Raw genomic sequence first — 22,784 nt, forward strand, 5'->3', positions numbered from 1 at the left:
CCTCTATTTTTTAACCTTGTTTCTCTTATCTGAGTGATTTTACCCCCTTCCCTTTTCTGATCTAGATCTTATTAGACTTCAAGGCCCTGTGGAAGTTGTATATTATTCGTGAAATATTTCATGTTGAGTGTGGAGGGATGCTCCATCCGCACTCCTGTTGAAGAGCCATCTTTACTCTTTTCTTATACTACATACTATCTTTTATGATGTTTTGACTGAAATAGATTTTAATTTCAAACCTATTTCTAAAATGATGTCAACTGAAAAACTCTACTACAATATCTTAATCAGCATTAATGAATTTACATTGCATTGATTGATCAAAACTACAATATTATTTCTTCTTTACAAAGTCATTTCATAGTCATAATTTGATTTGTTGGGTTTTTTTCATAATTTAATTTGTATTCATTTTGTTTTCAGCACAATAGTTAAATATCTACTAAATATTTAAATTTTTAATTCTCAGTTTAATGCTCTGATTTGAAAATGTCTGAATATTTGAGACATATTTAATCTTATAGCTCTTTTCAGCTCTTTCAGCCACATGTAAATTGCATAAATTTAGATATAAAATTTTATCATGATTGTTTTTCTAGCAAAATTGTCGCTTACAAAAACTTCTGTATGTTCAAATAAAACTTGGTATTACATTAGAATTATAGTCTCTTTAAGAAAGATCATAATGACCTTGATGGATATTTAGCATGAATGAGAGGCTTGTTTCTCTAAATCAAATTACCCATCTTCACACTTTTGCCAGTTGAGAAGATTGAACATGTCTTCAATCATATACATTTTAAGATAAAAAGTTAAAAATAATTGCATAAAATCAAAGCTTAAAATATTTCTTAAAAAAACAGTTATTGGGGGATCCCTGGGTGGCTCAGCGGTTAAGAGCCTGCCTTTGGCCCAGGGTGTGATCCTGGAGTCCCGGGATCGAGTTCCACGTCAGGCTCCCTGCATGGAGCCTGCTTCTCCCTCTGCCTGTGTCTCTGCCTCTCTCTCTCTCTCTCTCTCTCTCTGTCTCTCATGAATAAATAAATACAATAAAATAAAATAAAAACAAAAAAACAGTTATTTATATGCCTTTTCCTATTAAATGATTTTTTGAACAACTGTTATTGTTTTTGAGATGATTTTTCTGCAAATACTTTAGGCTATAAATTTCACTTATAATTTATTAGTACAAACTAGAAGAGCAAAGTGAAATTAAACAGAACCATCTACCATTTGTTTGTCAAAATTAGAAGAATATGTCCAATAATTTTAGTAATACTACTGTCATACTCAAAATATTCATCTTTATTGGCATTTTTTATCAGCATCAGGCATACACATTTCGTTCTTAACAGAATTTTCCAATTTTAAAATTATCATAAATGAAGTAGTTCTAATTCAGTTTGCTGAAGACCTTACCTAAAAAATTCTACAAAGACAGTACAAAATGCTATGTGCGGTATAGTTTCTGTACTTGCATTGACATGGTAAACAATTTTATGTTAGCATGTACATAAATATGTGAACTATAAAATGTAAACTATAAATAAAGCCTAGAAAAGGCTCCAGTTTTCTAAGTCTCTTAAGATATGAAGAGGGGTAATTGAAAATGAGTTTAATTACATCTCACTTGCCAAATTGGTTAAAATGCAAGTCTTCTAATCTAATCACATTAAATAAAAGTTAAAGATAAATTGTATAAAGGATATATTGAAACTACATAGTACACAGAATACTTTATTAATTAGAAATTCTGTTTCCCAGTGTCACTCTAGTATCTATCCTATACATCTGAATAATCAAGTAAATACAAATGATGCTTGATATTTTCACCAACTATATATAAGAAAAATGATGTGCTTTATTAGTTGATCACCCATGGTCTTAATGCATATGGTTTTAAAAGAACAAATAAAAACTGTAAAGATGGCTTTTGCGATGTCATCTAATACTTGCAGTTATTTCTTAAAATCAGAACGGTTATGAATCTTTTATCCTTAATCTGTCACTTACTTAAAAGACATTTATTTATTTATTTATTTATTTATTTATTTATTTATTTATTTTCATTTTATTTTATTTTATTTTATTGTTTTATTTTTTCTCATTAAACTTTTGTTTTAATGGGTCTCAAAATTCTGTGACAGATTTTTGGTCAAGTTGTTTCCGTTAAAAAGTACTGATTTTAAAACTAATAACTTAAAACTGCCACACACACACACACACACACACAAAACAAATGGTCCATGGTCCACAAAACATTCTCCTTTCCTTCTGAAGGTTTTACGAATCATTGTTATCATTAACCAGTGTTTTACTATTAAACTTAAATGGCCAATTGACACAAACAGTTCTGAGACCGTTCTTCCACCACTGATTAAGACTGGGGTGGCAAAGACTATTATTTAAAACCATGTTTTCAACCAAATCTTAGTTATGGCAAAAGTTAGTAAAATAATATGATTGAATTCTAGGACAATTTTTTTTTCAGTTAAGGAAAGAGAGAGGAAAAAGAAAGATTTATCAGGAAAAATGAATTTTATGTATAACTGATCATATCTAAAATAATTATAATCTCATCACTTTCAAGTTTACATTACATTTGTTTTCAAAATATAATTTATTTTTTTATTAAAGATTTTATCTATTTATTCATGAGAGACAGAGAGAGAGAGAGAGGCAGAGACACAGGCAGAGGGAGAAGCAGGCTCCATGCAGGGAGCCTGATGTGGGACTCGATCCCAGGTCTCCAGGATCACACCCCGAGCTGAAGGCAGGCGCCAAACCTCTGAGCCACCCAGGGATCCCCTCAAACTATAATTTCTATTATAGAATGCAATTTTCTATATATTAAGAATTATTTTAATTTTGTACTTTCTGACTTTTAGTACAGTTACATTTAATAAACAAATTTTCAATCTCACTTATCTAAACAAAATATTACCTTCATTTTTTAAAGGCAAATAGGTTGTTCAGTCAAGTTTCCATAGTTCAGAACACAATACTGATTTGCGTGTTTTATTGTATAACTTTTTGTAATGGTGTTCGGCAAGTCTAGCACAATGGGACATACTTGTTCTTCCTGCATTTTTACCTACACATTGATTTATACTTATTATAATTGTTATTATGCTGGTAACATAAATGCAATTCAATATATATCTTACTCTAAAGATTGGCAGTTAAGGGAAAAATCTTTTAAAAATATAGTTATACCATTCTGGTTAGTTTGTTAATGCTTTAAACTTGTAAGGACTTAACTCAAGAGCCTCCAAAATAGATTAAGGTAGTTAGAATCAACTATTTTTGACCCTTTATTCCTTAGTGTTATCTCAGGAAATGCTAGTGAATGGCAGGAAAGCTGTCTTATCCATGAGGCTTCATGAACACTCGACCAGAAGCAACACTTACAGGAATGCACAGTTGTTGTATCATGTTGCTGGGGATTATGTTCCTCATATGTGTCGTTTCACTGAAGCTACAACCACTGAATGGTACAAAACCACTCTCCCGTTTGTGGTGTGCGGCATTTCCATTCCCATCCTCAATTCCATAAATACCCATAGTCTGAAGATTCGAACAAACACTCAACTGATTGGCATTTTACGTTCATACATTTTTCATCAGATCCTCCCTTGTATTCTCTACTGCAGTGTGTGAATTACCACACACTTGGTGGCTTAAAACAACCTGTACTGGTTATCTAATGACTTCTGGGGTTGAGAAGTTCAGCCACAGCCCAGCTGGGACCTCTGCTCAGTGTCCTACAAGGCTGCAATCATTTGCCTGTTGATCTGCAATCCTTATCTGTAGGGTTGATTAGGGAAGTACCCCTACAAACTTACTTAGAGTGTTGCTGAAATTCATTTACTCTTAGTTGTGTGATTGAGGGTTGTTGTCTTCAGGCTACCATTAGATTCAAGAGGTACCTATGGTTCCTGGGAATGAGTTCCTCTCCATAGGGATGTGAATATTTACAGCGTGAATATTTGCATCTTCAAGCTCAAATGGAAAGCATCCCCCTAAGGCCAAGTCTTCTAGAATTTAACTGCATCAAGGGGATGACATCTTACTACCTCTTCCATATTCTATTAGTTGGAAGCAAGTCACAGATTTTACTGTCATTTGTAGAAGGGAATCACACAAGTGCAGGATTTATAGTGGGGACATTTTAGGGTGTAACTTCCACACCCTGTTAGGTTGAAGACTGCACATGCAACTTTATTGATGCGTTTATTAATTCACCCTTTTTTTTTTTTTTTTTTTTTTTTTACATACTGCTGTGGTCTCTGCATCCTCTAAAATGCACTGCCCATGACGCCTGGGTGGCTCAGTGGTTGAGCATCTGCCTTTGGCTCAGGGCATGATCCTGGGGTCCCAGGATCGAGTCTCACATCAGGCTCTCTGCATGGAGCTTGCTTCTCCCTCTGCCTCTGTCTCTGCCTCTCTCTGTGTCTCTCATGAATAAATAAATAAAAATATTTTTTAAAAAATGCATTGCCCAAAATCAGCACTTAATAAACATTTATGCAGTACATTTTTAAAATGAATATTCTTTAGTACTAATCTTATTAATTTTTGTATCATCACATGTTCATGTTTTTACAGAACAATAAAATGGATTTTATTTATTTGTTTACTTAAAGATTTATTTATTTATTTAGAGGTGGAGGGGCAGAGGGAGAGGAAGAGAGAGAATCACCAGCAGATCCACACGGGGCTCAATCCCACACACCCCCACCCGGAGATCATGACCTGAGCTGAAATCAAGTTGGTTGAGAGTTGGCCACCCAAGGGTCTCTAAATCTTAAAATAGATTTTGTCGTCCTAATTTTACTCTAAGTCTCACAAGTTTTCATTGTTTTACCATTCCTATTGCAAAGCAATGATAGGGCTAGAAATGCATCTTGAATCTCTCCCATCCCAAAGCCAGGACTTTTTCTTATAATACCTCAAAAAAGTCACTGACATTGTCATACTTTCCATTTTGATCTCTGGTGATCTACTCTGGTATCTTTGAATTGTGTTTTCTCTAAGAAAATAACAACTGATTTATTAATGTGTGTTTCTTGGGACATTTAACTCTTGTCAAATAAAAATGTTATCCATAATCTGTTTCCTATACCAGTGAATGGCATAACCCGGAACTCTTCAAGTTTTCCTTGAAAATCATGCATGCACTTTCCTGAGCTTTAAAATTTGGTTTTATTTTTTAATTTTTTTTTAAGATTTATTTATTTATTCATTCAGAGAGAGCGAAGAGAGAGGCAGAGACACAGGCTTTAAATGTACCTGGTTGTAATTTAAATACTCTATAGATAAAATAACGCTTGGGCTTTTCTATTTCAGAGTGCTTGCCCCTTCAAACTAAGCTTGTTTTCCTGTTATTTTTCTAAGAAATCATGGGAAGTATATTTATGTCTAAGACCAGTATTTACATGATAGTTCAGAAAACACAGATTAAATGGAAATCACTTCAAATTGGAAATTAAATTTAATATTTCCCTAATTTAAGAATCATTTTATTGAAGTATCTTGAAATGATATATTAAGCAAAAAAAAATATGCAATATGGTGCTTGCTCAATAGCAATGTCATTGTGAGGAAGCTAAATTGGCTTATTTCTAATAAGCCAATTCTGCAGAAGCAGGATTTCTGACATACTTTAAATATACAGTAAATTCGTATTGAGTAAATGTGCATATAAACACTAAAAAGAATACTCAATATAATAACAATATTGAATATGAGCATTGAAATCCACTTTCTCTTTAAAAATTTTACTTATTCACATTTGATCAAACTAACTAGTATGGCTAGATTAGTAATATATGCTTTACACATGCCACTGACAGAGTATTGGCTTTCCTAGTTGGGTAAATTTTTTTAAAAATATTTTATTTATTTACTTGAGATACAGAAAGAGTGAGCGAGAGAGCAGAAGGAGTGGAGGGTAGAGGTAGAAGCAGACTCGATTCTTGTTTTTTATATATAAATTTATGTATATAAATTTATTTTTTATTGGTGTTCAATTTGCCAACATATAGAATAACACCCAGTGCTCATCCCGTCAAGTGTCCCCCTCAGTGCCCCTCACCCAGTCACCCCGACCCCCCGCCCACCTCCCCTTCCACCAACCTTAGTTCGTTTCCCAGAGTTAGGAGTCTTTCATGTTCTGGCAGACTCCATTTTGAGCAGGGAGCCCAATTTAGCACCACAAACAATTTTTAAATGGAAATTAAATAGGCTGATTATATTTGTCAGTAACTTATTTCCATTTTTATTGAAGAACCATTCACATACAATGTTATGTTAGTTTCAGGTGTACAACGTATGGATTGAACAGTGCTATACGTTACCCCATCAATGCTCACCACAGTAGGTGTCATCATCTATCACTGTACAATATTATTTCAATATATTGACTATAATCCCTATGCTGCACTTTCCATCTCCTTGACTTACTCATTTTATTGCTAGAAGTTTTTACCTCTTCTTCATCTATTTTGTCCATCCCCCCTCCCCCGCCTCCCCTCTGGCAAACACCAGTTTGTTCTCTGTATTTAGAAGTCCGTTTTGTTTTATAGGTTCCACATATAAGTGAAATCATAATGGCATTTGTCTTTCTCTTCTTAACTTCACTAAGCATAACATCCACTTAGCTTTCTTCTGTCACAAATGGCATCATCTCATTCTTTCATATTGCTGTGTAACTTTTCACTGTATACATACCATCTTTTTAATTTATTCATCTATCAGTGGACACTTGAGCTTTTTCCATACACTGGGTATTGTAAATAACGCTGCAGTAAACATAAGGGTCTATATATCTTTCTGAATTAGTGTTTTTGTTTCCTTTGAGTAAATATCCAATAGTGGATCATACGGTATTTCTATTTTTAATTTTTTGAGGAATTGCCATATTATTTTCCACAATGGCTGCACAAATTTACATTCCCACCAACAGTGAATGAGGTTCCCTTTTCTCTGCATCCTCACCAACCACTTGCTATTTCTTTCTTTTTTTTAAACTCTTTTTTTCTTATGTAAATCCTATGCCCAACATGGAGCTCGAACTCATGACCCTGACATCAAGAGTCACATGCTTTACCGACTGAGCCAGCTTATTATTTTTTATCTTTTTGATTTTGACCATTCTGATAGGTGTGAAATGATAGTCCATTGTTATTTTGATTTGTGTTTACTGAATACTAATGTTGAACACTGTTTCATGTGTCTTTTGGCCATCTGTATGTCTCTTTTAGATAGTGTCTGTTCAAGTGCCCTGTTCATTTTTCATTGGATTATTATTATTTATTTTGGAGGTATTGAGTTGTGTACATTTATTTTGTATATTTTGTCTATTTCCAAAACACTGTAGCAAAAAACAGGACTCTATTAGGTGTACCAGTGTTGACTTTACCAGTTAAATTATCTCCCGAAAGGCAAGTATAATGAGCTTAATTATATGTAAGTTAATTCCCTTTTATAGAATGGGCATGTTCTAGATTGCTACAGCATAACATTCTTGGCCAAGGACATCTGGAGGGAAGATTTGTACCCAGACAACATGGCATAGTTTGATATGGAATTTATAGTAAAGATACTACACCACATCTGTGATGTTGTTTGAAATACCTTTCATTTACCTACTGTTATCTAACAAGATCTGGGGTTCCATCTCCTATGAGAACTTTGCCCAAAATTTTACATATTGTACAACTAATAATGAGAATGTTATTTTGATTAAGATATTTGGGGCATCTGGGTGGCTCAGTTGGTGAAGTGTCTAACTTCAGCTCAGGTCATGATCTTGGGATCGAGTCCCGAGTCAGGCTCCATCCTCAGCAGGGAGTATGTTTCTCCTTCTTCCCCTGTTTGTGCTCTCTCTCTCTCTTTCAAATAAATAAATAAATAAATAAATAAATAAATAAATAAATAATAAATTAAATAATTTAAAAAGTTAAAACATATAAAATAAAGCATTTGATCTGTTCTAACTAACTTGATGACAGTAGAGCCTGTCAGCTGACTGGCACAATAAGTTTATTAAACATTTGAGTCCTTCATCTTTTGTTTGTAGAACTGTAGCCTCTTTCCAGGAGGCATCTTCTCCTTATATCTTTATTTAGAAATCAGGATTTTCTTATCCAGTCAATATGTGTACTATGTCTTAGGACATCAGGGTGACATGATGAGTCATAACGTTCTTTCAGGTGATATAAATGTTGAGCCCATTGAAATGATTAAAATTGCCATGCAAATGGTAAACATATAAATTAGGTAGTAAAAAAAAAATAGAAAAGTTGCCATCTTTTCATCATTTAAAACAATATACTCTCCCAAATATTCTTATTGCTCCAGGTGCTAAGAAATAAATGAATTCTTGTGCCAGCTTTTATTGTGATGTTTTCAAAAGTGTAAGTATGATTCTCCATTAACCATATACAGGATCGCATATCAGGAGATTCTATTTCTGGAGATAGAATAATGCAGTGGCTTTAGCAATTTTAAAATTATGAACCATCTGGTGGTTTTCATCTTGAAGGCTGTTAAATGGAACCAAATACTTTAAGTAAAAAACAAAAGAAAATGGCACACTTGTGAGAACATAATACTAAAGCTAAGCCAGTAAGAAGGAAGTCAAGTTGGTTGATTAAGGACCCACAAAGAAACACAACATTGCCATTTTGTTTTTTGGGAAGATAGTATTGTGTGTCCTTTAAATGTTTCTTAATAAATATTTTTTAAATAAATATTCTTTAAGTATTTTCTCTCTATGTGTGTGTATATATATATATATATATATATATATACATATAATTTTAACTTTAGATACTGTGTTCTGTTTCTTAATGCTATAACATTTTTTTTTCTTTTTTAGAAAAAAAAAATTGGAGCTATCATTTGTATAGCTCTTAGTAGGGCTTTATCCAGGCTTGGGAAGAGGCCCCCATATCCCTTGAAACCTTCTGAGCCATGTGTTCTTGTGGAAATTGTCTAGTCCTTTTCTTTACTGCAATGAGCATAGGCATCAAACTCACCACCCACCCAGACCACCTCTTCAATCACACACCAGTTTGTAACTTGAAGGCGGTGAACATGACCTTTCCTCCACAGAAGGGAGATAGTAACACATACCTTACAGGTTATCCTAAAGCCAGATTGAGAAAGTATATCCACAGATGCTGAGTCAGAAATACTCATACTAGTCTCACTCTGTTTGATGCACTCATCATACAATAATAGCTATGCACTCATTTAATCAAGATAAACTTCGGGGTAGGCACTGTTTTATCTTCATGTTGACAATGTGGACAGTAAATCAGAGATGCTGTCTAATTTGCTCAAAATCCCATCACTGGTAAATTGAATAGCTTGAATTTCTAAAGAAATACTTGAATTTGTAACTCTAACCCATTGCTCTTATATGTGCTAGCACTGGCCAGTTGTGAGCATGGTTGTTTTTTGTTTTTGTTTTTGTTTTTTAAGATTTTATTTATTTATTCATGAGAGAGAGAGGGACAGAGACACAGGCAGAGGGAGAAGCAGGCTCAATGCAGGGAGCCCGACGTGGGACACGATCCGGGGTCTCTGGGATCACGACCTGGGATGAAGGCGGCGCTAAACCACTTGGCCACTAGGACTGCCCAGTGAGCATGGTTTTTATGTTCTCTTATATCTAATACTGGGCTCTCTTTGGGCTATCTATGCCTACAAGTTATAAAAGCAGAGACCGAGTCTATTGCCAGGAAGGGGGAAAAAATGTGTGAGGGCGAGGTAAAAACAAGGTTCCTTTTTGTTTCTCTGGTTTAGATAAGGACACAGCAGAGGAGCTTCTATTCTAAAATATGTGAGATCTACTGCAGTGACCTTTGAAATTTAAGGACTACGCATCTTCTGAGTCTAAAAAAAATGAGCTTGTACTTTTAATGCAAGTTTAAAATACATTGTGTATACTAATATATGCTTTTGTGCAAAAAAAAAAACTTTATAAAACAGAAAAATAAGAGAAAGATGGATGAAATAAAATATGTGAAGTTGGAATTAGAATAGTTCTTTGGGGGATGACTGGGTGGCTCCGTGGTTGAGCATCTGCCTTCGGCTCAGAGTGTGACCCCAGGGTCCTGGGATCGAGTCCCACATCGGGCTCCCTGCGTAGAGCCTGCTTCTCCCTCTGCCTGTGTCTCTGCCTCTCTCTCTGTGTCTCTCATGAATAAATAAATAAATTAAAATCTTAAAAAAAGAATATTTCCTTGGTACATTCTGATGAGCCTGACCACAAGAAGTCTAAGGAAAGAGAATCCAGGGCAGGAGTGGTAAAGTGAAGGCCCCCAGAGAACAGCATGGCCTGCCAGAAGCACTTGGTTATAAAGAGGGTTGGACACTCCTCTAAGCACTAAGCAACCTCACCGGGAAATTTTGATTTTTATGATATTCTGGAAACTTAGAAGACCTGGCAACACTGGTTTGCATTCCCACCTGGCAGCCGTTGACAGACATTGGCACTAGCCGGTCTCTGCAGACAAAGCCTACACCCCATCCAGCCTCACCATCCCGCTTGTCCCATTATGGTCATTCGCTTTTCCCTTTTGTCATCTTGTCCCCGAAGGCATTTGAGTGTAGAACTGCTGGATTAGAGAAGTACCGTCACGTCCGTGTTCTACTGTGATCTATAACCAGGGTATTTTGAGCAACTCCGTGTGAATAATTCCTTCCTCTTACACAGAAGCTTGGCACATCTTTCTTTCAATAGGACTTTTTGGTGGCCACTGATATCTCCCTTTGTTTCTTTACTTGCTGGGAGATTCCAAAGAAAAATAAAGAGATGAAAACGAAATTCATCCAGATGTCCTCCTAAGGGAGGACAGATACAGTAGAAATGGATGCTGTGTCGTTGGCCTTACCTGGCATGGCCTATTTCCCCGGCTGTTGCTAGAAAGCAATTAGAATTGTAATGAAGAGTTGTTCTATTTGATTGTGGAGGACAAATGTCTGTTGAGATTTTCACGTAGATACTAAATGTAGCTCACCAGCATAATTTGTCATAAAACAACATACCCTGGGGGTGCCCGAGTGGCTCAGGCAGTGGGTTTCAGCTCAGGTCATGGTCTCGGGGTTATGTCATCGAGCCCGGCCTCCGGCTCCACGCTCAGCGTGGTGGGGGTCTGCTTGAGATCCTCTCTCCCTGCCCTTTCAGCTACCTGTGCACCTTCTCAAATAAATACATAAATAAACTTGTAAAAATAATACAAATGCACACTTTATCATTGAACTATGCTGTAGACAGCATAAATGTTAGCAACTTAAACTGTTCAACGTGTGATGCACTCACAGGGTCTCAGTTTTGAAAAGGGTGTGGTTCTGGTATCCTCAGTATGTTAGGTTCTCAACTTCCTTGCTTACGGAGTAAGCAACAGAAAATATTTCTTTCTTTAGGGATCATTTGTCTGCGAGTTTATGTGGGTAAAGAGTTGCAGGGCGCTAAACAGGTGTGTGACTTCACGAGTAGGTAGCGTGGTGCAGGTCATTACCTTCACAGGCTTCTCTGTGCTGCGACCGTTGTGTTTACCTATCACAGGACTTGTCACATATTTCCTTCTCCCTCCTGTTATTTCAGATCAGCCTCAAGTGGAATTGGACAGAAGATGTTACAACAGTGTTATCTCTGGAAATGGCTAGCTTCAGGGATTATCCTCGGAGCGCTCTTCGCCCTCTGCTTCGGCCAGTATGATGATGGTAAGTCTGCTTTTGGTCTGACACTGACACTTACCCAGGGTTTCTATTATTAAATGCAAAATGAAGCACAAGACAGAAATAAATGATGCTAATTTGTAGTTCATTTTGAAAGATTAGTAGCTGTGTGCAATGATTTACCTTAATCAAAATAATCCTACAAAATTGGCGTCCGATGCACCTTGCTTCTTAATAAAGATTGTGGTTCAGTAGAAAATACCAGTGCAAGGTCTCTCATTGAACATTTACTCATTATCACTGATCAAGTGTGTGTAATTGCTAAGGAAAAAAACCCAACAACATTAAATTCGGTTTATTAACCCTTGAATAGACACAAGCAACGGTCTCAGATAAAGTTTAAGAATATAAAATATACCATAATGTCGTATGAGAAGCGATCTCCAAAAAGGTCAAATGTAAATGCTTTAGGTGATTTCTCTCATCTCTTTTTTAACTGTGTATTGTGTTATTTCACCCAGCACACTTTTATTTGGAAAGAGTAAAAAAAAAAAAAAATGGTAAGAGATTTGACATTAGGGTTTGTAAGTTATTTCCTAACAGTTAATTGGTCCCTTTAGATCGATATGTTAGTCAGCAAGATCATAATGGGTCATTTAACACATTCTGTCTGCAGGGTCCTGAATGTTCCTGTTCCAGATATTTGAATATTAGAGGGATCTGTCTTTGAATATCACATAATGATATATATCATTATATATATTATATTATGTATTATATAATATTATATATACATATAATGTTTAATAGAAGGAAGAAATGGACAAATGTTTCCACTGTAGAAAACTGAGTTTTGTTTTAGTTTTCTTTCCATTGTTTTTACCCAACATTTGTTCAGCATTCAGAATCCACAGCCACAGGCAAGCGGCCACTTCTTCACCCTTGTTGCCCTGTTATCTGGTTGCACTCCGTGGCGGCAAAGAACGGGGTTGATATTATTTTGTATGTTGTGCTTGGCTAGCTTGAATGGTCTGGAGACAGATGAATTGATTTTTCTCCCAAACAATAATCAAATTGCACCCATATTAGTATATCCTTGGTCCTCCATAGCTAGAGGAGTCTCTGTTGAGACTTGCAGAGTAATTTGCGGCAGCGACTATTTTCATACAGTCAATAGCCTAATTCCTAGAAAAGTTTTGCTCGTTAGTGCATTGCCTCCTGTAAGTGTGTCTGAACGCAATGTTTGTATCACTGCTGTTCCTGGCGATTGCGAATCTCCACCGCAAAAATAAATAAATAAATAAATAAATAAATAAATAAATAAATAACCTAATAAATAAAGAGGGTAACTGCTACCTTGAAGCAAAAATAAAAATCAAAGAAACTTAGAAGCGCATGACTTTCTATTAAAAGGCTTTAAAAAAAAATAGTTTGCTCCAGGAATAGATGACAAATCTGTATTGATAGTTCTTTATATCACAAGGCATTCTATTTTCATTCATATTTATGTTCACACTGTGTGGGGGAGAGTTCGCTGTCCTTGCTCCCATTAGACGTGGCCCTGTACTTTTTAGCAATGTAATTCAGGGTATCAGAGGAATGACTCCTGGTTTAACCTGGAATGCTATAGATTGGTTTCCTTAATAAGCTCATTATCGCCCTTGCTCTTTCTAAATGTGCTCACGTAACCTCCAAAATAAGATCGGGTAACTGCTAGCCACCCTCTAGTCTACTTTCTGAAGCAGGAGGCAGCTTCACACCTGCCACAGGCCAGTGTGCAGGAGGGCTGCCCTGCAGATGGCCCCCTGCCACCCTAGTCAGACACCTGCTGGGCCATTCTCCCCGAGATGACTCATTCAGGGAGATGGAGGGGATGGAGCTGGGCCCTAGAAACATAACTTCTGTGTTGTGATTTCCAGCATCCCTTCCATATGTGCCTCCTGCACTGTGTCCGAGCGCTAAGGTCATGTTCTGTTTTTTAGGGACTCCTGCCCTCCCCCAGGTCTTTATTTTTCTCTGACCTTCCATAATTTGAGACTCTGTGCCATCACTTCTCTCCAGTTGTTCAGTTATTTGTGGCTGAAAATCATTATTACAGTTGCTGTTTTTAATCCCATATGCAATTGGGAGCCCATACTATGAAGGGATAGATCAGAACTCAGAAATGTCCGGCTAGCACACAAAAAGCACTAAACTGGGATTGTAATCAGAATTGCTTGAAGCAATTTGTTTTTAATCCAAATGCTTGGGGATGCAGGTATATCAGGTTCGATGGAAGGAAGACAATGATGATGCCATACACATCATAGAAACCTGTGAGAAAAAGCCAAAAGTGAAAAGAATACTTTGCCAGAGATAACCTGCTGGTTGGGTTAGCCCATTATGGTAGTTGACAACTGATTGTGTACACAGTTAGGAGCTTCAAATAGAGAAAAATAAAGAAAAAAAATAATGCTACCCTAAGGCTTTTAGGATAGCAGTCTATTAGGATAAAGGCCTAGCTTTGTTTTGTTTTGTTTTTAATATGAAATAATAGGATTCTTCTACACTTTTAGTTAAGAAAACTTTCCTATGCTTTTCCTATGCTTTTTTTTTTTCTTTTTAGGTATAAGGGAGTTATCCTGAAATAAAATATTCTAGTTTTAGCCAAATGTGCAGAACTGCTTCTAAGAAAAATAGGATGTATAATTATCATTTAAAATACTTTGCTAACAATTTGTTTTCACTTGAAAACTTTGGGTAAGTCTTGAGTCTTTTCATACTTTTCACTCAAATTGCTGGGGGAAGTTTTTCGATTCAGTAACAGAATTAATAGATAGTCTATTCCGTAATGGACCCTTCATTCGTTTGGTGACTAAATCTAAGCTAGCATTAATAGAGTCAGAGAGATTGATTGCATCATGTTAAATGTTAAAAGTAAGAATTTAGCTGATAGAAAATAAAAGAACACAATATGTTTTCTGTTAATGGCCTCTTTCTACCCATAGACAGCATTGGAATTGATACTTTGGCTTGCAATTTAATGCATTACCAGTCCTAACAAGTTTATTGGAATGGGAACATGTGCCCTGTTCCCACATTGATTATGGGGGTCGAGGTGCCACTGAGAAGCAGAAGAAGCAGGACCATCTGCTAGTAGTGTGTGGTGTGGGGAAAAAGATCTATAAAAGATGTCTCTTGTTCTAACAGGCTATTCATAGGGAAGTAAATAAGCCAAGTTGTGCGCAAGGTTTGTTTATTTTGTTTTGATTTTGAATTCATGAGTGAATGAATCCTGAACGAGAGAGAGAGAGAGAGAGAGAGAGAGAGAGCAAGAATGAGAAAATGACATATGGGTAACGGACATGTTTCATTTTATGTTTTATGATTTCCTCTGCATTTTCAAATTATCCATATTAAATATATATCAATGCCATAATCAGATAGGAAAAAAAAGTTTGTTTGAAAAACAAACTAGGGCAGCCCTGATGGCCCAGCAGTTTGGTGCCGTCTTTGGTCCGGGGTGTGATCCTGGAGACCCTGGGATCGAGTCCCACGTCGGGCTCCCTGCATGGAGCCTGCTTCTCCCTCTGCCTGTCTCTGCCTCTCTGTCTCTTTCTGTGTCTGTCATGAATAAATAAATAAAATCTTAAAAAAAAAGGAAAAAGAAAAACAAACTATATACTGCAACATGATGACTAAGTTTGAGCCAAAGTGTTAGAGGAGTCTTAGAAGGTGTGTGTACGGGATCCCTGGGTGGCGCAGCGGTTTAGCGCCTGCCTTTGACCCAGGGCGTGATCCTGGAGACCCGGGATCGAATCCCACGTCGGGCTCCCGGTGCATGGAGCCTGCTTCTCCCTCTGCCTGTGTCTCTGCATCTCTCTCTCTCTCTCTCTGTGACTATCATAAAATAGATAAATAAATAAAAAAAGAAGGTGTGTATACCAGTGGGGTGTGTATGCCTCTGTGTCTGTCTGTCTACAGGAGAAGGAGAGAGTCACTAAGTGTGAGCACACTCAGAAAGCCAGTTTGAGTTTATTAAAGCAAGAGTTCTAGCTGGCTGCTCAAGCTTTTGGCCTGGAAGCCAACAACCTGCCTTGCCCTCAAGCTATTATATAAGGAGCACATGCCTGTGCTGTGGGGGGACTGCCATGTGGTGCACGGCCTAGCAGCCACAAGAAGGGGCCTTGGTCAAATGCCCATCAAGTCACGGCACTTCCTGAGCCTGTTTCCTTATTAATAACACTGAGTCTTGGAACTCAGATATAAAGTTTAGCGTAGCATCTGGTATATGGCTAGTGTTCAACCGTTGGTCTTTAATTGCTATTATTACTTCTCATCACTTATAAATAATCATACTTCTTTTTTATAAACCTACATATTTATTTATTTGTTTGTCTATATATTTATGTATTTATGTATTTATTTTTACATAATTATTTATAAATAAATACTTTGTGTCCGTGTGCTTGCAGGTACGCTCTTTTCTAGTGTCTCTCCAAATTCACCAGACACCTTGAAGACTTGGTTAAATGACACTTCCTTCTGAGTTTTGTTTTTAAGCTTTTACTTATTTATTCATGAGAGACACAGAGAGAGAAGCAGAGACACAGGCAGAGGGAGAAGCAGGCTCCCTGCGGGGAGCCCGATGTGAGACTGGATCCCAGGACCCCGGGATCATGCCCTGAGCCGAAGGCAGACGCTCAACCACTGAGCCACCCGGGTGTCCCTTTCGGAGAAGCATTAATGACTGTCTTCTCTCCTTGGAGAGAAACTGAGTGAAGTTTGAGGACCATTTCCAGGCTCATTTCCATGCTTGCTGTTAGGCTGATCTGTGGAAGGCCAGTGAAGGGATCTGCATGCCAGTCAGGTAGAAGTGTGACCATCAGAGGTCTGAGGCCAAGCCTGGAACCGCTCCGATTTTAATCAGCACATCCAGGGCTCATGAAGTAGAGTTTTATTGGCTTATGCTATGTAGGCTAACTAAAAGAATGGCCTATTGATCACAATGGTGATAAGAGAATGATAAGCAGATTCTCGCTATCACATGAGCTGAAAATCTTGGGTTTCCCAGCAAGCTGGGTCCCCACTTGAGGTGCCTCCTGGAGAAGAGCGTTGCTTCAGCACACGGAACAGCTGTGCCAGAGTGGAGGGATGGTCTCAAAGGCTCCCATTCCCAGGCTTTTCCAGACCCTGAGGAGGGCCCTGCTGCAGCTCTCTCCCTACCCCAACCCACAGGCTGTGGCAGGACTGTCACTGTCTCCCCAGGATCTTGCCAGAAATCTCTCAAAAATCCATAGCCTCTGAGTATGCTCTTTCTTTCTTTTTCTTTCTTTCTTTCTTTCTTTCTTTCTTTCTTTCTTTCTTTCTTTCTTTCTTCCTTCCTTCCTTCCTTCCTTCCTTCCTTCCTTCCTTCCTTCCTTCTTTTTTTTTTTTGAGTATGCTATTTCTAAGTGTAATGCACATTATCTTCTTTTATTTTTATTTATTTGTTTGTGTATTTATTTATTTATTTATTTTTGTACATTATCTTCTTCCTGACATTCTCCTTCTCTGGACATAGTACTGTGCAACAGTTTCTCTTGAGGGTCTCTCAGTTATAATCAAATTAAACTAAAGATGATTGCTGAACACTAAGTCATTTCGGATGAGCTATGTTGTCTGTGAAACATCTTCATCCTTCATTTAAATATGATTTCTTTTTTTTAAATATATATATTTTATTGATTTCTTAAAAAAGAGAGAGCACATGCGCTGTACAAGCAGGGGAGGGGCAGAGGGAGAGGGAGAAGCAGAGGCCATGCTGAGCAGGGAGCCCGATGTGGGAACTTGATCCCAGGACCCTGAGATCACGACCTGAGCTGAAGGCATTCACTTTACCGATGGAGCCTCCCAGGCGGCCCCTAAATATGATTTCTTAAGGCAATGTTCATTGAGAGAAACAGCCAGTTCATGTGTGTCTGCACACACACACACACACACACCCCTGTATATAGATGATACACATTTTAGACAAAACTAAAACCAGAGCCCAGAGCATGCATCATTATGCAAGTTTTGATCTTAATATGTTGCAAGCATCTTTCTCATCTGTCCCTGTCAGTTATTCCATCTGGCAGCATCTCTTCCCGTTCTGGGATGAAAGCTTAGCTGTGTCCTCCTTTTCGCTTAGACCCACACGTGCATTTCTTGTCTGTTTGCTGATGACGAGTTATCCTATGGGTCCTTGTTAAACACCACTGCCCCTTCCACCCTGGGATGTTGTCTTACAGTAAAAGTTGGAAACACACCTTTTTGCATTGTTTGCTTCAGCAACAAGGTTTTGGTGAGCAAGTTCAGATAGAGAGTCTAAGCTCTGACCTTGTGCCTGGAAGGATTACTTCTGGGGCTTTTGTAGACTCTAGTAATCGGCTCACTTGAAGCCCGTGTGTATATTCTGGAAGGCCAGAGGGCTAAGGAGCCAGAAAAAAGGAGCCCTGATAAACAGAAGCCCAATAATTATACTTAGAAGATTCTCTTTCTGCTCACCTGAGTGCTCTCTCTCGCTCTCTCTAGCTCTCCCTCTCTCCAATACATACACACACATTATTTGCAAGATAACTTGGAATAGCTCAGCCCTGGTACTGCAGATGCCCTCATGTGTCCTGTGGATATTGGGGGAAAAAGAAGGGGAAAGGTCTAATTCGCCTTCCAAACAATGCAAATGAAAGCAATGGTAACTGCAAGGCCAATGCTTACCTCTGTGATTCTGACAACCTGAAAACCTCGATCCCCTGAAAAATAAAATACTCATACCCTGATTGCCTGAAAGGCAGAGCTCATTTTAAATATCCTTAATAGACATTTGAAATTGAGAAAAAATGTCATTGTGGTCTTGCCCGGCTCCGGGTCATCAGTGACTCACGCAGCTCGTGGTGGAGTGGCTTTTCTCAGCTGGGTCTTTTCCTGGGAATCTCTGTCCCCGTTACCACCACTTCTCCACCAATTCCCTTAAGCTCTGCAATTTGCTTTTTCTCACAACTCTACTAAAACTGTACACTCTAAAGCTTCCAATGACCACCTCCTTGGACAAATCCTGTAATTTTCTAGCATTTCAGCAAGCAGCACTATTGATCCACCATCCTTACAACTTTGTTTTTCTCGGAGGTTCTTTGTACTGACTTTTTCTGATTGCATACCAGGCTCCTCAGCCTTCCCGGTGAGTATCCCCCCTCTTACTTTACTGCGATTTTGACATTTTCCTCCTCTTGTTTATGTTTCCATAAGGAGGCCTATTTTTTTAATAAATGAATGTTGGTATTGTTTGCAGTGCAGTCATTGTCTATCCAACTTCTGTTCCATCTCCCCCAACACCCTCTGCACATACTGTCACTCTGGCTGTGCCCACCTATACAGATTCACTTATTTAGTTAACATTTTATTGCATATCAACTCTAGAAAAGACAGTAAGGGATCAAAAAAAGGCAGTCTCGGGGTGCCTGGGGGGCTCAGGCGGTGAAACATCTGCCTTTGGCTTAGGTCATGATCTCAGGGTCCTGGGATCAAGTCCTGCATGGGGCTCTTTGCTCCGCGGGGAGTCTGCCTCTCCCTCTCCCCCTGCTCCTCCCACCCTCCTGCTCACTCTTTCTGTTGAATGAATGAATGAATGAATGATCTTTAAACAAAACCAAAGGCATCTCTTCATCCAAGTATAATAATGACAGTGATAATCAATATACAACGTGATCTATAGAACATCAGAATCATGTGCAATGTCTGTGTTTTGGGAGAGTATAAATGGAAAAGTTGCTGAGGAATTTGGCATAGATATTGTAAGAAACTCCATGCAGGACAGATTTTTAAATTTTTTTTTTTAGTTTTTAGTTTTTGTTTTGTATTTATTTATTTATTTATTTTAGTGTTTGGTTTTTTTTTTTTTTTTTTTTTAGTTTTTAGTTTTCAGGTTAAGGAACTTGAGGAACATAGGTAATTTCAGAAAGCTGTGTAAAACAGCGAGTTGGGGGTTTGGTTTCCAGATGAATCTCTGCACAACACCAGGGATGGTGCATGCTGTTTAATGATCTCATTTAGGAGATAGTAGGCGTTAAAATCTCTGAAGGTAACGAAACAACATATGCTCGTTTGCGATCGTTATCTAGCCTGGGCTCATTTATAAGCTCGTCCCCTTCATGGGCCTCCAGCTGACCACGTCTTCTGTCTCTGTGTTTGTTTCAATGTGTGTGTGAGAGGAGGAGAGACAGACAGACAGAGACAGAGACACTTGGGAGCTATTTCTCGATTGTTTGTAATGCTCATGTTTTTGCAGTTGACTGTATTCAGGGCGTCCTCAGACACAATTCGGTGGTGTCCCTATATACTGTCTACACATCGTTCCTGCTTTGTTCAACAAGTTCTTTGACATCAGGAATCGTATCGATATTTGTTTTATGTGTAAACAGCCTCTCTTCATGATAACTGCTAACATTTATTTAGCATTTGCTAACCAAGTCTCCATATACATTTTATTAATTTGATTTTTAGAAGATGCCCCCAGGGTGGAGAAGATATAAACCACCATAGATCATTTCTCTGCCCTTACACCCCACCATGGGTCAGGAGTCTGAAGCACCAGGGAGAGTGGTGAGGTGTAACTAGCAGGCGACAAAGCCCAAACCAGACCTGGTGCCTCAGCTCCATGTGCAACAACCAACCATCCACTGGGCTGTCTTATTAGGACCTCAGAATCTAGTCTTCCCTTCCAGATTTTATTCAAATTCTGTGTGTTCCATCATGCTAACTTGTTCATTATTCTGTGATGCGATTACTGATGACACTCAATCAAAATTAACCGAGGAGAGGTTAGTCAGAGGGTATATACATCCAGTTACAGAAGAATAAGTTCAGGGGATAGTTACTAACACCGTAGTGTGTGTGTGAAATTTGCTGAGAAAGTAGGCATTGAAGGGTCTCAGCACAGCGAAATAAATAGACACATGCATCGATACATAAATACACAGCCAAGTAAATACATAAATATGTAAGTAAGATCACTGTGCAGGATGATGGATGTGTTAATTTGGTTGATTATGGTAATCACTTTGCAACACGTAAGTGTCCAGACATTGCACTGTTTGCCTTAAATATGTACAATTTTTGTCAATTATACTCAATCAAGCTGAGAAAAATAATACCTCTCTTCCCCTTTATATTCCAACACATCATACAACGTGTGTTTTATGTTGAGATTATAAATTGCTGAAGACAATGTCTCATTTACTTTGTTTTCCTCATCCCTCGACCGAATGACCCAATTAGTAGTGATTGGAATAAGTAAGCATTGAAATTAGAAGAAAAATAGGTGATGAAATATCTCTTTTACCAACATAGGGCACGTTGCTGAGGTTGAGAATAGCAGCTGGAGTTCAAACAGCAGTTCAGAAGCATACTTAGTGAGAGTTTGATTTATATGGCATTGCTCAACATTGACACAGAGACAAAAACAATCAATAAATACCCCTGGGAGGGAGATGCTGCATGTAGCTACTTTTTTTTTTTTTTTCTTTCATTCTGTTGGGTAAGCAGATTAGGTAAGCTCTGTGTGTGTGTGTGCACGTGTGTGTAATTTTAACAGATTTTAAAGATTTCTTAAAGATTCAGCTGGCATTTATCCCATCATAGTGTGTCATTTAGAAAAGTCTGTGGAAAACTCAAACTGAACCCATCCTTCCTTTCGTACACTTCCTCCCTTTCTTTTCTCTAATTATCAGCCGCCCTTCTGGGCATTTGTTCACAACATTGGCAGATCACACGGGGGTGTTTATTCCCGTATCAGTAGCCCAGCTCATGCTGCTAATCTTTCCTGCTCATGTAAGACCCTATACTGCCCCTCAGGGCCACTCAATTAGACAGTTCAGTGACAACTGTCCAGCTACTCTGAGTTTATTAAGTGTCTCTGTTGAGCAGTTGGAATACTGATGAGAGCTCTTCAGACAGAGTGTGAGATCATGTGTGAACAAGTCCATGCTAGCTCCATCGTCCACACTGGATGTGTCCATGATTGGGCCACCATTGGTCTGCTGGGCACAGGATACACTTTGATGATATCCCCACAGGGAAGAGAACACAGTGTTTAAAAGAAATATTAATAATGAATTCCGATCATTATTTTCATTCATCCATTCATCTATTCAGGTAGAGTGAGCATATGCAACATCTAATATGTGCACATCAAATTTCTTTTTTTTTACTTATTTTGTAAATCTTTAAAATTTTTTGCACATCAGATTTCTAATAATTGCCACTAAGTGATTTCCGGCACTTGCAGTGCCAGACTCTGTATCCATACTGCACACTCTACGCATGTTGCATATTTATGTATAATGCACATAATATATGTATATGTATATGTATATGTATATGTATATGTATATGTATTTTAAAATAGGATGACAGGGGATCCCTGGGTGGCTCAGCGGTTTAGCGCCTGCCTTTGGCTCAGGGTGCGATCCTGGAGAGCCAGGATCGAGTCCCACGTTGGGCTCCCGGCATGGAGCCTGCTTCTCTCTCTCTCTCTCTCTCTCTCTCTCTATGTCTATCATAAATAAATAAATAAATAAATAATAAATAAATAAATAATAAATAAATCTTTAAAAAAAAATAGGATGGCAGTGCTATAGAAAAAAGACCCTCTGGGAAGACAAGATTTCCAGTAGACCAAAAAGAAAAAAAAAGGAATGTTACACAAAGTATATATTCTCCTATTCAATTTATTTAATCTTGTCTAAATTCCCCATGAGAAAAATCCTATTATTGCTCCTGTTTTCCAGATGAGTAAATTGAAGCTTTACAGATATCAAGGTCTCTTGGTTCAGATCAAGGTCTCTTGGTTCAGATCACCTTACATCTAAGAGTCCTGATCGTACTTCAAGCAGCATGGCACAGGCTGGCACAGTCTTACCTACTGTATTCCATGGCTTTAGGACAGAGTTCTACAGGACTCATGAAAGTTGCATAATATAGACCCTGGTTAATGGAACCCTGGAGAATTATGGAGCCATGATTAATCCCTATTGTCCATTTATTCAATATATATATATATTATATTTATATTTATATTTATATTATATTCTCTC

At 37.9% G+C, this 22,784-nt stretch overlaps 1 protein-coding gene across 1 annotated transcript in view; it reads left to right on the forward strand.

Moving 5' to 3' along the window:
- PCDH15 (protocadherin related 15) overlaps window positions 1-22,784 on the forward strand; it is a 906,505-nt gene that overhangs the window by 159,019 nt on the left and 724,702 nt on the right. Inside the window, 1 exon segment of the mRNA XM_035706656.2 lies at window positions 11,621-11,739. Coding sequence (XP_035562549.1) covers window positions 11,649-11,739 — 91 coding nt within the window. The 5' untranslated portion in view covers window positions 11,621-11,648.

Source organism: Canis lupus, chromosome 26 (assembly GCF_003254725.2).
Source record: "Canis lupus dingo isolate Sandy chromosome 26, ASM325472v2, whole genome shotgun sequence".
NCBI lineage: Eukaryota > Metazoa > Chordata > Mammalia > Carnivora > Canidae > Canis > Canis lupus.